We start from the raw sequence: 17,533 nt of genomic DNA on the forward strand, positions 1-17,533 counted from the left end.
GGCTTTTCTCCAAATAACAGTCTCCTACATTTTCCACCCCCACCTGGGTCCATGTCGCCAGTTGATCTTCAGTGAATAATGACATGGGAATACCGTGTGGTAAACCCACAAGGGGAAGCATAGGGGTATATCTCAGGGCTTTTTTTAACTCTATCCAGGGATCTCTTCCAGGTCTGTAGTGCAGTTCGCTGTAACACTGAGTGGTACGAGTTGTGTGTAGATGGAACCAGCAATTTAGCCAGCGGCAAGCGGGGATGCCCATCTGGCTCTAAAAACAGGCGCCCTCCTCATTCACCTCCCCCAGCCACTGCACTAACCCTGCAGTTGGGCAGCCAACATATAAAACTCAAAGTTCAGCACTCCTAGCCCACCGTTTGTCATAGGATGCTGCAGTGTCTTCAAGGGAACTCCCAGGCACCCACCGTCCCACACTAACTCTCTCAATAGCGTATTTAACGGGCAAAACCATCCCGGTCACATCAAGACTGGGAGGTTGACAAAATAATATAAAAGCCTAGGTAATATGACCATTTTAGACAGAGATATCCTAGCCATAGTAGGGAGTTGCAATGTGCGCCAGAACTGGACACAGGATTTAAGTGATCTCACTGCTCTACCCAAGTTTCCCTCCTTCAGATCTTCCAGGGAATGGAACACCTGGATACCCAAGTACTTAAAAGGGTGGGAGGCCCACTGTGTTTTCAGCTGTAAGGTCTCCGGCCGGGGCAGTGGTACCGCAATAGGAAACAAATATGTCTTAGCCTTATTAACCCGAAGGCCTTATATACGACCAAAGCCCTCTAAAATCTGTATTACTGACGTGGTACCAGTTACTGAGTCCCCAAGATAAATCAACAAGTCATCCGCATAAAGTGAAATAGTGTTTATCCAGGTGCCTACCTCAAGGCCCAGTCCAGCGCCCCTTAGTTGTCATTTTACAGTGAGTGGCTCAATTGCTAAAGCGAACAGGAGGGGCGAAAGAGGGCACCCCAGTTGGTGCCTCGGAAGAACATGGATTGGGTAGAGATCGTCTTACCCATTTTTACCCTTGCAGTTGGGGACGCCTAAAGGAGCCGTACCCATTTCACCTAGTTACTCCCAAGGCCAATTCCATGAAGGTTCCTCTTGATAGTAGAGTCTCCGGAGATTGTAGGAGGTGCAGCAGGATGGAATAAATCCATTCTGGTCCGGGTGAAACAGTGTTTTCATATCCGGGATGAGCCTATTTGCCAAGACTTTGCTAAGGATTTTGAAGACTAGATTTAGCATTGAAAGGGGCCTAAAATCTGTCACTTTGGCAGCCGGTGGTTTTAGGGAGTGGTATCACAACTGCATCCCGTGTTGTACCGGGTAATTTATCCCTAACAAGTGAATCAGCATAGAGAACCTCTAGCCGGGGCGCTAGACTATTGGCGAACCGTTTATAAAACTCCTCCGAGAGACCATCCGGGCCCGAAGACTTACCCATTGCCATGTCTCCAATGGCTACCTGGATTTCATGCACTCTGACTGGGCCTCCCAACTCCTCCTGCACCCGGCGATCAAGAGCATGGAATGGCAGGGGATCCAAAAAGTCCGTAGTGAGGGACTGGTCAGCCATTGCCTCGACAGCATACAACCTCTCACTAGTGTCCCCGTATGCTAATGTGTTTTTCACGCGAGGTGCAGTCCCATTTCCACCACTGCTAGTCAGCACCCCAAGAAATCTCCTCTTCTTTGATCCAGAGATAGGTGCCCTCCCGTGCTTTTCACTAGTCAATACATGCCACAAAGTTTGCACTCCTCATGGGTGCATGCACAAGTCCCCCCTCGGTCGCTCCACAACTCTCAGTCCGCCCAGGTACCTCAGTGGTGTCCAGCGATCAGACCATCTCCCCGGGCCCTCCCCGCTGACAGTAAATCCTCCTTGTACAGGTGTCTCTCACCTTATTCCATCGAGGGGTCCTGTTAGGGTATTCACCAGTGGCCAGGTGGTATCCTAGTTCCTGGGTTGCCTCCCCTCGTCCATGGGCACTTAGTGGTGGCATCGTTAATCTGGCACAGTTATCGGCTCGGCCGCCAGGTAGCCTAGCAAGGTGCTCAGGAGTGTATCCGCATTTCCAAGTGGACCAGGTCCCTCGGTACCACCCACCTGCTGTAAAGATCAGTCCCAAGGACCCCACGAGTCTCACAGTGGGCCGGGGATCGAGCTGCCAATCAAGGGGATGCACTACATAGGCCCTACGTCTCTCGAACCTCACTATACTTCACCAGTGCATGCGGGGGCCCAGGGTCTCCAGCCCAGCCAGCAGGTATCACATGCTACCACTCGCAATCCAGGAGTCAAGAGCCTTCCAGTGCCTAAGTCAGTCTCCACAGCTCAGGCCTCACACCGTCCTGGGGCATTTCCACCCCTGCCCAGTGCACAAGGCAGCTCCCAGGCTATTCTGATGGGCCCACGTGTGTTCAGGGGACAGCTGCAGCCCTCGGCTCAGGATCCCGCTGCCCTGCAGTCTTTACTGTTACCAGGCCTCACCACTTGCTCTACGCTTCCCAGTTCTTCAGTCACGGCGCCTTCTCTTCGTCGGGGTTCCGGAGCTCCCTTGACTAGCGTAGACACGTCGAAGCCTGCAGCCAGCTTCCGACAACCTCCACTCCGCTTCTAAATTCCGCGGTAGCCTCACGTCATCCTGGGGCCTCATCCCCAGTCTCTCTGTAAAGGCTATGCTGCCATTTTGTGCTCCGTAGGTCTGCTGCGCCACAACGTGATTTCAAGGCATGCCGTTGCCCCCATGCTGCAGGAAGATATACATTCTCCTCCCGGGCGTCTCCGATATGGCAGAATGAATACGGGCTCACGCGACCCTATGTTCAGCTGCCAAGCCATGCCTCTTGAAAGTCCTTTAAGCCGTTGGTGTACAAGGCTCCAGATGGCCTGCCTCATTTAGGACGTGCTTTCCAATGCCATGTGTAGTGTCGCGGTCTAGTTGACCGGGCACTACGTCACCACGCGAATGCGCGAGACGGCCGATTTGGCGCGTCTGCGCATGCGCGAGTGAGCGCGAACAACGCAAGGGTGAAACGAAGCGTTCGGAGGCGGCTGCCCGGCGCTCTTAGGTGTATAACTTATAAAAACCAATAAAACATAGGATAAAACCTGCATTGGCTGCTGTTTATCACTGGGGGAAAAAGGAATACATTACAGTGGCGACGAGGCTGGGACACAGAGGACCCTGAAGGTCACCCAGGACAGAGGAAGCCCCCCAACAGCAGGAGAACCGGAGGAGATGACGCCCGACAGGAGCAGGAACACCAGGGGGTCGCAGGAAAGACTCCAGGACACCGAGAGAGCGCGGCAGTGGCAGACGCAAGCCAGCGGGAGGCAAGAGAACACACAGGAGTGCCAGCCAAGTGCAAGAAAGCGTGGTAAGCGAGACAGGGGCGAAAGTTAGAAGAGGCCCTGGCGGAATCAGGAAGGGAAGGCGCAGAAGGGACCGAAGAGGCCCAGACGACCCAAAGAAAGGGACAAGGGAAGGAGGCACCAGGTAGTCCCAGGAAACAGGCAGAAACCAAGATGTGCGCACAGGCATCAGCGCTAACGACGCCGGTCCCGTTCCTACCAAGACCAGGGGAGCCTCAAATGAAATGGGAGGATTGGAGAGAATATTTCAAAAATTACCTCGAAGCACTGGAAGATGAGAATGAAGAGGCGTTTTCTAGCAGCCGGATTAAAAGGATACTCTTGCACAATCTGGGACCAAGGGCATACGAGTTTTCCAAAACCTACACGCCGGACACCCGTCCAGCAGCGGACAATGATGTGTTCAAACACGCTATTGAAGACTTGGATAACCATTATCGCCCTGCAGTCTGCACATCTATCGACCGCTACAATTTCCAGCAGAGGAAGCAAGAAGCGGGGGAAACGATAGACGACTACGTGGCAGCACTAAGGAAGCTGGCGATAACGTGTAAGTTCGGAGCTCTACACGACGACTTTATAAAGGACCAAATTGTCATGCACACGACAAGCAAAACGGTGCAGGATAAATTGTGGGCAAGCGGAGACGCAATTTTAAAAGACGTGATAGCCATCGTGAAAAGAGCAGAACTGACCAAGCGGAAGAGAGACCAGACCAACGATAAACAAGGTGGAAGACGCCGACCAATATGGTAGAGGAAAACCGACGCCAGGAGAAAATAAGTGAACGTACAAAGGGAAAGGAAAGCCAGGACAGACGTGGAAACAGGACAAAGAAGGAACGTCGAAGTGCTACAGGTGCGGTAGCCCGTGCCACGCGGCGCACGACAAGCGTTGTCCTGCCTTCAGAGCTAAGTGCGCGTTCTGCGGCCTGGTCGGCCATTATGAGAAGGTGTGAAGCAGGAAATGGAAACAGCGCGCTGTGAAGCATGTAGCACAAGACCCAGGAGAAGATGAAGAGGGCCAGGAAGAAGATGACGAAGTGCTGTGCGTGGAAGACCAAGTACTAGGTATTGACGGCAGAAGAGCTCGAAAACCCCAGTGCGACATCCACATCGGAGGAGTGGAAATCACCATTGTAGCGGATTCAGGGTCCCCCTATACGATCGTCCAAAGGTCGGTGTGGGAAGCGAAATTCGAACCGACAGTGGGTCCACATCTGGAACCACCGGACATACGGCCTGTCACCTACACGGGGGAGCCTATCCCAATGGTGGGATTTAGGAAACTGCTCTCTTCCAGTTCAAAGAACGCAGCGCCCAGTGCAAATTGTACATTGCAGAGAAAGGACCCTCGGTCGTGGGGTGGATGGACCAAGGGGAATTGGGCATACAACTGCATCCGGGAGGAGACACACAAGTGTTAGTAGCGTTGGAAGGAAGATGGTCAAAGGCAGCGGGACTGCGAAGCGTGCACCCGAAGATATTTGGGGACAAGATAGGGAAATTGGAAAAGTTTACTCACAAAATCGTGCTAAGGGAGAACGTCCAACCGGTCACACACAAAGTGAGGAACATACCGATCGCCGTGAGAGAGGCAGTGCAACAGGAGTTACACCGACTGGAAAAAGAAGGGATCATTGAACCCATTGATAGCGCGGAATGGTTGGCGCCATTAGTGGTGGCCATGAAACCGTCAGGCAAGGTGCGCTTATGTGTGGACCTGCACCACACGAGTAAGAAACTGACGTCCTTCATAACTCCCTTCGGGTGCTATCAGTTCTGCCGCATGCCCTTTGGGTTAGCATCGGCAGCGGCGGTCTTCCAAAAGCTAATGGCCCGACTGTTCAAGGACATAGAGGGAGTACAATACTTCCAGGATGATATCCTAGTGATGGGGAAGGAACAAGAAGACCACAACGAAAAGCTGGAGGTGGTGCTCAGGATCCTGGAGGATAACGGACTAACGGCAGAATGGGAGAAGTGCCATTTCGGCATGTCGTCGGTCACCTACCTAGGGCACGAAATTGGAGAGAGTGGGATAACACCAAAGAAGGGGAACGTGACAGCCATATGCGATGCTCCTCCACCCGCCACCAAGGAGGAAGTACGATCCTTCCTAGGGATGGCAGAATACTATAGTAAGTTCGTCCAACATTTTGCCACGAAAACGCACCACATGAGGCAGCTCACGAGGGAGAAAACAGCATTCGCATGGACGGAAGTAGAGCAAGAAGAGTTCGACATAGTCAAACGAGAAATAAGCCATGCTATCCCGCTACAAGGGTACGATCCCCTAGGGAAGTCGATCCTGATGACAGATGCCAGTGAAAAGGGGTTGGGAGCAGTGCTCATGTAAGAGAGGCAAGATGGCAAGAAGGAGACGATCAGCTTTGCATCGAGATCACTGACGAATTCCGAACAAAAGTTCAGCGTGATCGAGTAAGAGATGCTGGCAGCAGTATGGGCCATGGGGAAATATCGCCAGTTCTTGTGGGGCACGCGATTCCTGCTGAAGACAGACCACAAAACCCTGGTGAAGGTATTAACGTCCAGTGGTCATGCCGGCGCGACTCCCCGAATATCGAAGATGACACTGAAACTATTGGAATATCGCTATGACGTGGAATATATACCAGGATCGAGGAACAAGATAGCGGATTATCTCAGCCGGGCGGCGGCAAAGGAGAGTGCCACAACGGGCACAGAAGAAGATGAGGAGATGGTAGCCTTGACGGAGGATCCGGAAAGGGCGATAAGCAGGAGAGAATGGAAGGACGCCTACAGAGCAGATGGAGATCTGGAGGAAGTCAAGAAATACATAATGCGAGGGTGGCCCGAAAGGAGACACCAGAAGCCCCAAATTCGGCAATTTTATGAAGTCAGGGACGAGTTGTCGGTGGGAAATGATGGGGTGTTCGTATACCGAGGAAACCGGGTGGTACCACCAGCAGAGATAATACCACACCTTCTGAAAATAATACATGAGGGGCACCTGGGAATCGTGAAAACGAAAGCTCTAACTAAACAAACATATTGGTGGCCGGGAATGGACCTCCAGGTGGAGAGGCATGTCAGAGACTGTGTACAGTGCCAAGGAGCTGACAAAATTCTGAAACCCATGAGACCAGCTCTAGGGAAGTTCACGAACCCTTGTAATCCCTGGGTAGAAGTGGCGGTAGACATCTTGGGGCCGGTCCTCGACAACATGGGTATTCCGAAGTACATATGTGTGATAGTGGACAAATACTCAAAGTGGCCAGAGGTTCACATTCAAGAAGAAATGGACACAGGCATGATCATTCGATTCCTTACAATGGTATTCCTCAGGGAAGGCATTCCCAGAGCCATTATAAGCGACAACGGACCCCAGTTTACCTCGGACAAATGGAACCGATTCGCAGAAAGAAATGGCATACGACTTAAACACACGGCAGTATATCACCCTGCCAGCAACGGCCAAGTAGAAAGGTTCAATAGGGTGATAATGGGCTCTATACAGGCAGCTATCTCCGGAGGCAAGGACTGGGAAAAGGAGGTACTAAGCACTCTATGGGCATACCGCATTACCCCCACTAGCACGGGGTACAGCCCGTTTCAAATTTTACGCGGAAGGCAACCCTTCACGAAAGACAATGTCGCGTGGCAGGAGAAGACAGTCACAAGCAAGTGGTCCCCTGCAGTGGTGCAACATAACCTGGACAAGGTGCGGAGGATATATACTGACCATTACAACAACAGAAAGAACGTGAAGGAGACAGCTTTGGAAAAAGGGGAGTGGGTCAGAGTAAAGCTGGCAATCCTCAAGAGGAAGGGAGACAGCAAATACTCTCCACCCCTGAGAGTGGAAGAGGTGTATGACAGAGCGGCGCTACTCAGTGATGGGAATGTATGGCCCCAAGACCGCATGGCCAAGTGCAACAAAATCTTACAGTGGCCCCGAGAGGACAATGAAGGAGTGACAGCCCCAGAGAACATGAGGGACGAAGAAGGAACATTGAATGGAGAAAAGGGAGAGAGTAGGCAGGAAGATCAGATCAACGAAGAGGATGAACTAGAAAGACTACATAGGGAAGAAAGGACCCGGGAAGAGGGTGAGAAAGGAGGAAGAGAAGGGAAAGGTACCCCAGAAGGAAGAAGGGGAAGCCCTGTCGCAGCAGAGAGTCGAGAAGGAAACGCTACCCCGGTAAGATACACCCGAGTGGGGAGAGCGGTGGTGAGACCAGCCAGGCTTAAGGACTATGAACTGGAGTAATAGACTATGGACGGTAACCCAGTCTCAGTTATGTAAATAGTTTTGTGTGTGGTGTAAAAAGGGGAGATATGTAGTGTCGCGGTCTAGTCACCACGCGAATGCGCGAGACGGCCGATTTGGCTCGTCTGCGCATGCGCGAGTGAGCGCGAACAACGCGAGTGTGAAACGAAGCGTTCGGAGGCGGCTGCCCGGCGCTCTTAGGTGTATAACTTATAAAACCAATAAAACATAGGATAAAACCTGCATTGGCTGCTGTTTATCACTGGGGGAAAAAGGAATACATTACACCATGTCCACAAAAGTTTGTTTTCTATGGGACAACCATGTGCACAACTGTTAACAAGCATTGGCATAGCCAATAGGTCTCGCCTTTGGAACCTTATTAGTGGTTAGCTATGCAACAGTTGATGTTGTTGCGCCAAGGATATTGTGCTGCATAACTAAATACTTATAAGGTCCCAAAAGCGAGACCTATTGGCTATGCCAAAGCTTGCTCTAAAATGTTTTTGTTCCTCAGAGGTAGAGAAATCTTGCATTACTTTTTCCGCTAAGGTCCCTGCAGATGGCAAACCAAAGTCAGCTGCCAGCTGAACAAGCTTAACTGCTTGCTCTTTGTTACCACTCTGCTTGGTGCAGTTCAAAAACTCAACCCTCACTTCGTTGTTGGGTACTCTATTACATTTTTTGAAGAGTTCCAGCATTTTCCAAGCTTCCTCTGTTCTTCCAGCCCTTGAAAGCAAAGTGGCAGTATTGGCCAAACAACTGCTTGTCCGCGCCATGGGCGCTCGCCTCTTGTCTCTGATCTCATATGCAGCTTTTATAACAAGAGCAGTATCAGCAAATGCAGCCTGGATCTCTGGAGTATGTCTGTCCCTTGCCATCAATGACACAGTATCAGCAAATGCAGCCTGGATCTCTGGAGTATGTCTGTCCCTTGCCATCAATGACAACACTTCTTCCACTGAATCGCGTGTGGTGCATGGGAACCTAAAACACCTTCATACTGATACTGGGGTTGGTGTTGGGACACTTTGGCTGTGATGAATATAAACGTTTTAAGTAATGCTGCATCCCTAAAAACAAGAGTGTTAATGAGACTATGTAATGGCATTTATGTTTCTCTTCGTTGAGTTGTTTATGTTGTTGTGAAAGGCAACGTAATGCTATATTAAAGAAATGAAAAAGAAAAAATGAAAACTTTTTGGTAAACTAAGAGGTCGCTTTTCTACAGTTTTAAAATAATGGACACGAACACCATATACAAACAGAAGTACATACATTACACCGTTTGTGTAGCAGAGAAACGCGTGAGATACCTGTAACAATTATAAACTATGGCGGAGCATAGGCGTAAAATAAGCATAGTTCACACGTGTTTTCCAATACTTTGTGAAATGCCCTGTAGCCATATACTTAACCCCGATCAGAGAGCTCCACTTCTTCTCCATATCACAGACACAAATATAAACTGCCAGTGCAATCTATTTCCCGGATAGTGTTTCATCATGAGCTCGCGGCAGGCTGCCGTTTCTCGAGTCCCTGCTAGGTTTGGTCAGCGCACTGGCATCAAGGATATTGCTATCCGAATCCGAGGTATAACTAATGGCTGTATAGACCATTTATTACCCATGTGTGTCCCATGTAGTGTTCTAAGTGCGAGCTTCCAAACATTCTGGAATGAGGCACACGTGCAGAAGGTGCACAGTTGAACAGGTGGAGTGGAGGCAGCTCAGAAGAGGTTCCTATTTGAACGAAGCCTTTAATAATTTGAATACATTCAAACTCACAGTTACTGAGGAAGCAATTCACTGCGTCCGGATTCGTTTGTGTGCACACCGTTTTCCACCATCGATCTAACATCCCACCTCTTGTGGAAAATAGAAGTAAAGGTGACAATAAATCTAGTGCACCAAACTGATTGACGCAGTTCACAAAGATCTGAGCCAGTGGGATTCTGAAAGACGCGTTTTGTGACTAGTTAAAACCATAGGACCCTGCAAGAAATCTGATGTGCTTTGGTTGACACTGTGGGGTGGGCACTTAATGGTAGCCATAGCATTTACTGGCACCGAATGGGAATTTTGCAACATATCTTGTGTTCTGAACATTTGACCGGAGTTAAGCCTTTTTTCCATGATTACTATTTATCTGTGCAGGGAAGATGAAAGGAGGTGGAGTCTAGGGTTTATTTATCATCTCAGCTGAGCGCCAGAGACAGCCACAACTGACATGTGGGAGGGGGGGGGAAGTGGGGAGGGGGCGCCTCAGGCCAGAAAGCGAGGCTTGAAGAACGTTGCGTTCCGAAGCTCACAAACAGTTGAACAATAGACGGGTTGCACGCATAAGAAATATGTAAACAATAACACTAATAATGCGGCTTAGAAATGCTGGGGAAGCTGTAGCGAAAACAAAAACAAAAACTTCACCTCTCGCCGAAAGAAAAGCTGCTGCTGCTTGTATTTTGCAAAAGTAAGCCTTCGCTAGCAAGCAAACACCAATGTAAATGACGGTGTAGCTGTAGGTGAAAGTAAAACATTGCCTGGAAGTAAATGGCAAAGTAAAGCAAGCTTCTGTGTAACTCTGCTGCCTATATCTATAACGAGATAAATGATTTCGGCAAACATCTAGTAGTTTATAATAACGTTATTGCTACATAGTGTAAATAAGGTGGTTGTAGAACGGAGGTGGGGGGAGATCTGTAGCTAAAATGAAAATAAAACAAGCTTTGGCAACGCGGCCGAAAGTGAAAGTGATCGCAATCGCGATTACGATCGCGTGCAACGGAGGGCGCGCGTGCACGTTCACGTGCACTGTAGCTTTAGGCCAGGCAGCACTTTGAAAAAGCCTGTTTACAAAATGTCTCGGCCAGATCAGCGCAAGCGCTGAATCAGGCGAGACCTAAAAATGGGGTTTCTGGTTACACCTAAGCCAGGCAGAACCCACCACTCTAGTCGGGGCAAGTCAGTTAAACACCAAAGATAACCTGTGCTCACCCCCTGGTAGCTTGGCACAGAGCAGTCAGACTTATCTCCAGAGATTATGTGTAAAGCGTTTGCGCAACACACTCACACCAGTAACACAATGAATACACCACAAAAGAGACTCCACACAGAACTATATCAAAATATAAAATATATTGTACATAAAACATAGACCAAAAAGAAATAGTTCTGAAAACTGTGCATATTATGCAAATACTGAGGTGATGCTTCTTCTCCTGACCATGCAAGAATTGGAATTATATACATTATACTCTCAGGGCATGAAAATGCAGCAGTATAGCTACAAGCAGGTAGGTAGGTAGGTAATACTTTATTTGCTGATTAATAAAAATCATTACAATCAAGAATAAAACACAATGGGATATGAGCATTATTTTTTGCCGATAGAGCACATCTACAACATTGTATTGAAATATATCGTGGTACATTTGTAAACAATATCATATTTCACACCAGTCATAGGCGATGTCCCTTCAAATTAAACCTATAAGGTCACAATGGGACATCCACACTGCCCCCATTTTTAAAAAATTCTCATTTCAATATACCCTAGTTGAAATACAATAGGTAAAGTGCACTTGTGCGGTATCTCGCATTTAACATTAATAACAGGAGTGCACTTAATTAGACCAAATCAATCTATCTGATATGGTGGCTGCAAAAACAAAAGCACATATAATACTAGCATTTCAGAGGTTCATTTTAAGATTCTTTCAAATTTCATACCTATCAGAAAGACCATTTCTCCAAAAAGGCCCAAATTTGAAATGCATACGTTGATATTTCAGAAATTAAGATGTGGTAAATTAAGAGTACCTGTGCAATATATTACAATTAGCAGCAATGGATAAAAGTGCCTGTGCCAAATCTTTTAGTAACAATAATTAAAGTGCAGTTGTGCAAAGTCTTGTAGGAGCGATAATTAAAGTTCAATTGTGCAGAATATAACAGCTAGAAAACATTTTTGAACTGTTAATGAAAATAAATAATTTCTCCTCTTCAGAACAGACCCATACAATACAGATAGTTGCTACGAACAATTATTATTATTATTTTTGTTTTTTTAAATCTCGAATTTGTTTTTCCAATTACTATGAACAATTAAAACCTCTTAGAACTTCAGATTCAGGGTCATACACAAGACTATAGGAATATTTTTTTCTTTTCTCTTTTTTGGGGGTTACAGATTTTCGTTTAAAATTAATGGGATTAGCAACATTATCCTGCAAAAACAATCGTTAACAGTCTAGGCAAGCGATTGGTGTTGGGAGACGCACTTGGAGAGTAACTTCTTTTCTGCGATAAAAACAAACGTTTACAAATTGTGAGGTCAGACGGGGCATATTCCCAGTGAGACAGGTTATAATAGCTTGTCGACATGTTCTCATCCCTAATTCGTTGAAGATGGATTTCAATAGAACTTTCCTCTCTTCTAACAGCTGAGGTCACGAAGGTACAATATGCATTAAAGATTCTTTATAAAATCCACATAACCTACAGCTGTTTGAGGACCAGTTTTTTTCCCATGTAGGAATTCCATCCTTTGTGGGATATCTCCCAAACCGTAGCAACATACATTTGTTCCTTAAAAATGGTTTTAAGTGGGTCGTGAGATATGATTGAGGTTCTAATTTGGTAAATGAGTTAATATCTAACCAGAAACACAAAAATCACCAATTACAACCATATTTACTTAACCGCAACAACATATTCCAGAGATACTTCACTGGTAATGTAGCAGTCTTAGAGGCAATAAGCTATAAGGTAGAGAAGCACATGGATCACAATAGGCAACCTAGGGTACAGGCACGCTTGTGTCCCTATTAGTAAGGTTACAGTAATTCACATGGGCTTCCACTCTAGGACGTATGCATTAGCAGAAAGAGTAGGCCACATAACTTTCCTGCATGCCTACTATATGTGATACGGTAATGGCTGGATACATTGTTGGTAAAGCTTTCTAAACTCTGGAGGCAAACTTGCTCTCCTTTTGGGGCTGTTTTCAAAACAAGATGTGGGCAATCAGATGCGTTGGGGGTCCCAAATTGCAGGCTTCAGCGGAGAGACCTCGCTGGGTTCCCTGTAGCTGAAAGGCATCAATTTTGGAATAAGGGCTTTGAAGAAAACATGCAGGTGCTCTCTTTACGGGAGTAACGGTAATGCTCACAGTCCCTCTGAGACTCCGAGGGGCGGCGTGCCATAGTAGCTTCCAGTTGTCAATCGGGATCAGGAGCAGTCCCTGCAGTCTCCGATGAGTAGCATTCTTCTGTAGCCTTCGGGCACGTGCTGATGCTGCTCTGGTGGTGCACTGACAACAGGCCTCGCTGAGAGGCGCTGTGGCAGCTCCTAAGCCAGTGGTCAGTTGTGCAACTTTCCCCCAGGCTGTTAGGGGAGCCCCAAATGAAGGCACTCGCTGCCCCAGCCAAAGGATGAAGCTCACAGCACATGCTTGCACAGCAGCCAAAGATGAAGCGCTCAGCACACGCTTTAGTGAAAATGAAGCGCACACCATGTGCTAGCCTTTTGAAAACACAGGGCAGGCCACCAAGTCCTGGACGAACACTGAAGGGGGTGCACGCAATGGGCAGGAAACAAGCAGGCTAGCACATGAGAACAGATAGTTCACACTGCGGTTCATCCTGGCCGCCCAGCGGTGCTTAGTGAGGCCAAAGTCGGGCAACAAGCAAAAAAGCAATCCAGTGAGTCCTTTAGGCGACTCAACTAGTAGCAGGTAGCAGGGCAACAACAGAAGAGCAGTCCAGTTGAGTCCTTTGTGCATCACAGGCAGTCCTTCAGACAGAGGTTTAGTCCCAGTTCCAAAGGGGTCAGAGCCTCTGTACTTTACTCAAAATGTCTTTGATTTAGAGGTGACTTCAAAAGAAACCTGTAAAAGTGAACACCACCAACTTTGAACCCCAGCCCAGGCTCTAGACATCAGAAGGGGGGTAAACAATCCCTTTGTGTGAGGACAGGATATAACCTATACAAATATAAGTACGCCCCTCCTCCCTCTCTCCCAGCCCAGGAAGACTATCAGTATGCAGATAACTCTCTTATCACACCCAGCCTTTTTTGTGGCTGTCTGGAAAGTATGCACAAAGTGTAACTGTCACTCTGCCATAGACGTGGATTGGAGTCAGGCTGCAAAGCACATAGGGCATATTAGCAAGGCCTTTATTGAAGCTTTAGTGGCACTTTTTGCCGCTAAAGCGGCGATTTTATTATCGCCCTATCAGCAATCTGTCGCTAACACGCGTTAGCAGCCGGTTTTTCTATCGCCTTGCATGCCAGCAATAATTATCGCTAATGACAAGCAAGGTAGGCGTTCCCAACTAAAAGCGACTGAAAACAGTCGCTAACACAACTTCCCCCTATTACCAACGCAGGCGAAGCGATAAAAAAAGTCACGCTAGGCGCGATTATCGCCAGTATTTAACACCGGCTACAAACATAACTTACCTGTGTCTTCAATGGGAGGTGGATTGTCAGGCTAAGTCCACCATGGCGTTAATGCGTGAATATCGCTGGATTTCCAGCGATATTCAGGCATTTCGCCGCTATCACTGGCTATTTTATCACAGTGGAGATAAACGTTGCTAATAGCATGTTATCTCTGCGAAAATATCAAGCGATAGGCGGCGATAAAAACAAACGCGCTAAGCGCGTGTTGCAATAATTATCGCTAGTTGTTGCTAATATCCCCAATTGAGTTATAAGCACAGAGAAATGGTCACATTCTAAAAGTGGCATTTCTAAAATAGTAATAAAAAAATCCACCTACATAAATAAGCATGATTTATCACTACCATTCTAAACAAACAAAACAAATATGGCAAAACTACTCCTTACAGATCAGGAATTACCACTCAAACACATGTAAGGGGATTTACAATGTTAGCCTATGGAAGTAGCAGGCCTCACAGTAGTGAAAAACAAAATAGGACATGCCACACAATAAAGGCATATGTCCTACCTCTTACCTACACAGCACCCTACCCATAGGACTATCTAGGGCCTACCTTAGGGGTGACCTATATGTGGTAAAATGGAAGATTAAGGCTTGGCAAGTGGTTTTAAATTCCAAGTCAATGTGGCAGTAAACTGTGCACGCAGGCCAGAGACAGGTTTGAAAGGTTACTTCTGTGGGTGGCGCTGCAGGCCCACTAATAGCATTTTATTTACAGGCACTGTGTATATGGGATACCACTGTACACGGGATTTATATGTAAATTAAATATGCCAAACAGATGTAAACCAATCATACTATTTCTAAAGGAGAGAGAACATGCACTTTAGCACTGATTAGCAGTGGTAAAGTGCGTAGAGTCCTAAAGGCAACGAAAAGAGAGTCAAAAAACCAGAAGAAAGAAAACCAAAAGTTTGGGGATAACCCTGCAAAAACAGCCAGGTCCAATAACTGCATTCAGCCATCGACAGGAAATTACAAAAATGTCTCTCATGCACTGTCTGAAAACTCCTGCATGTCATGAACTTTAGCTCTTTTCTTAGGAAATACCCCATTCGGGTGACCTGCCGTGAGAGAATGAAAAAAGAGATGTCACTGGGTTTTTTTTTCAACGTGGATAACGAAGGTATCTTTACTCCATTGTCAGAAAAGCATAAAGAAAACAAAGAACAGCGTTTGCATAATTTCATAATGAGTACAACATTTGCGGTCTTGCCAGATAACACAATGCAACCATGTGTCCCCTGCTTAGGGTAGGTTTCAGTTTGTCTTTGGAGGTCTGCACAGCCCATGTCCATTATGGCTTTTAAAAGCTTCCAAATGCATATGTGACAGCCTCAGACGATTTTATAGTTTGTGTGTTTTTTGTTGTGGGGGATGAAGAGTAGAAGTGCTTCCCATACTCGGGAGTGGGGCCCACCCCTCCAAAGCCCCGCCCCCTCTCAAACCCTGCCCCTCCTCTCACACGGTGACACGTTTTTAGAAGTTGGCGGGTCTTCATTTATGCAATCTGGTCCAAGGTGCCAGAATTTCACACAACTCTGACACAAATTAATAGTCATGGTCATCCAGAGCTCTGTTTCCTCAGGCACTAAAGGATGTTGGACTTGATTCCACGTTTACCAGAAGGTTTCAAGTTTGCTGACTTGCCTTCTAATGATTCATCTTACAGCAAGAAAATATCAACCTGAAGGTGCCACGAGCTTTAAATAACATGGAATCTGTTTGCAATGCAGGAGGGAGTGTTCATGTCTCTTGTTTTCTATTTCCTCACAGACGATGTTACAAATTTACCCGTTCACAGAACTCATCATTACAGAGAGGACAGGAGAATACTGAGGTAAGAGAAATATTTTAATAATCAGTTTATGTTGCTGCTCAAGAACTACTTTCCCAACAAGCACATAAGGCCAAATTACATTTTATCAGCAAGGAATACCTGTAGGGTTAGCAGTGTTTGATATTGGTGAACAAGGGAAATTGATATAAGGAATGGTTATATAAAACAACTTTAAATACATTTCTGATTTGTGTCTATGGAGACGTGGTGTTTATGATATATATATTATGTGGCTTAAGTTGCTTCTTCCAACTCCTTTCACCATGCCACATAATGGAACAAAGCGGTGAAGTGGACATCATGATACTGAGATTCTGATTCAGACTTGCGCACCCTCCAGCACTCAGGATCAAGCAGATGTGGCAGAACCCACAGGAGCTCCATGCACATCCTGGAAGATTCACAGTGTTGGGCCAAAGGAGAACAGCTGTGTGCTGACCAAAGGCCCAGAGGCATTCTCCCTCCTGCATTCCACACATGGTGTCCTATGGGAGTAGGTTGCAAACCTATAGAATGGCCAGCACTCCACTTCCCTAAGCATGGCAGGCCCGAAGCCCATGCAAGCCAAGCAGCGCCACATGTTCACCCTCCATCATGCCAGTCGGTTGGACGCATGGTAGCAGGTCATGCATTTTCTAGAATAGGAGGCACCATGGTCATCTTGCACACCCTCCAGCATTGCACCATCGCTGATATCACACAGAGCACACCATTGTGTCTGTGAGGAGGTGGGTTCTAGCTACTGCAGATGGAACCTTTAATAAAAACCTTTAATAATAAATAAATACAATACTTTGATTATGACCTATACTGGTCTTACAGGCCAAAATTACATTTATAAATATTTTGTTTACACAACCCTATAATTTATTTGAAAATCACAAAAGAAATGTTCCCATTTCTCTTTGACTATATAGTGAGTCTGTAATGCTTTAATATAAGCCTGTAGTGCTTGACTGTAAGTCTGTAGTGTTTACTGCATTCACACTGTATCAGCACCAAAATTCCAACTTCTCATTGGCCTAACCTAGAGAAATGTTTGAAGCCTCTTGCTCTAGGTTAACAAAGGTACTCAGTGGAAACATAATATTAATTTGGCCATATTAGCACTCCTACAGGCACTGTGGGTGTTGCAGGGGAATCGGCCCCTAATGAGATTCAGACTTTGAACCACCCTGCTGGTTCAAGTTAATTACACTGCTAAGTAGGTAGATCAAAGCCTCCCCCACACAGTGGGCACATTTGGAGAAGATTAACAAGCTACTGGGATAGGAAGGAGGTGGGGAAGACATCTGCATGGGCTGATTGACCCACAGTTATAGACTAGCAAGGGGAGGCCCTTCACCAGAGAAACAATGAGAACTCTCATACCACTTACTGGTGGGGCTCCCCCTTGCTCTGTAATTTAGGGAATGAGCTAAAGACTCTGGAGTATCTGTGGCTGTCCAGGAGCTCACCCCTGATACACCTCCCCCCAAATGCAGTGCAGAGGAATGAATCAGATGTGGAGGGATGATGTGGTATATTTAGATTGATCAGAGATGCCCACATTCTAGAACCTAACTCTCCAC

The 17,533-nt window shown here is 46.9% G+C and overlaps 1 protein-coding gene across 1 annotated transcript in view; it reads left to right on the forward strand.

Moving 5' to 3' along the window:
* Nucleotides 1-17,533, forward strand: part of LOC146801703 (cell surface glycoprotein CD200 receptor 1-A-like) — a 281,333-nt gene that overhangs the window by 245,095 nt on the left and 18,705 nt on the right. The window contains exon 5 of the mRNA XM_085621165.1: nt 15,899-15,962. Within this exon, the coding sequence (XP_085477291.1) occupies nt 15,899-15,962 (64 nt within the window). The remainder of the gene's footprint in view (nt 1-15,898; nt 15,963-17,533) is intronic.

The sequence above is a fragment of the Triturus cristatus genome, chromosome 8 (genome assembly GCF_964204655.1).
Source record: "Triturus cristatus chromosome 8, aTriCri1.1, whole genome shotgun sequence".
NCBI lineage: Eukaryota > Metazoa > Chordata > Amphibia > Caudata > Salamandridae > Triturus > Triturus cristatus.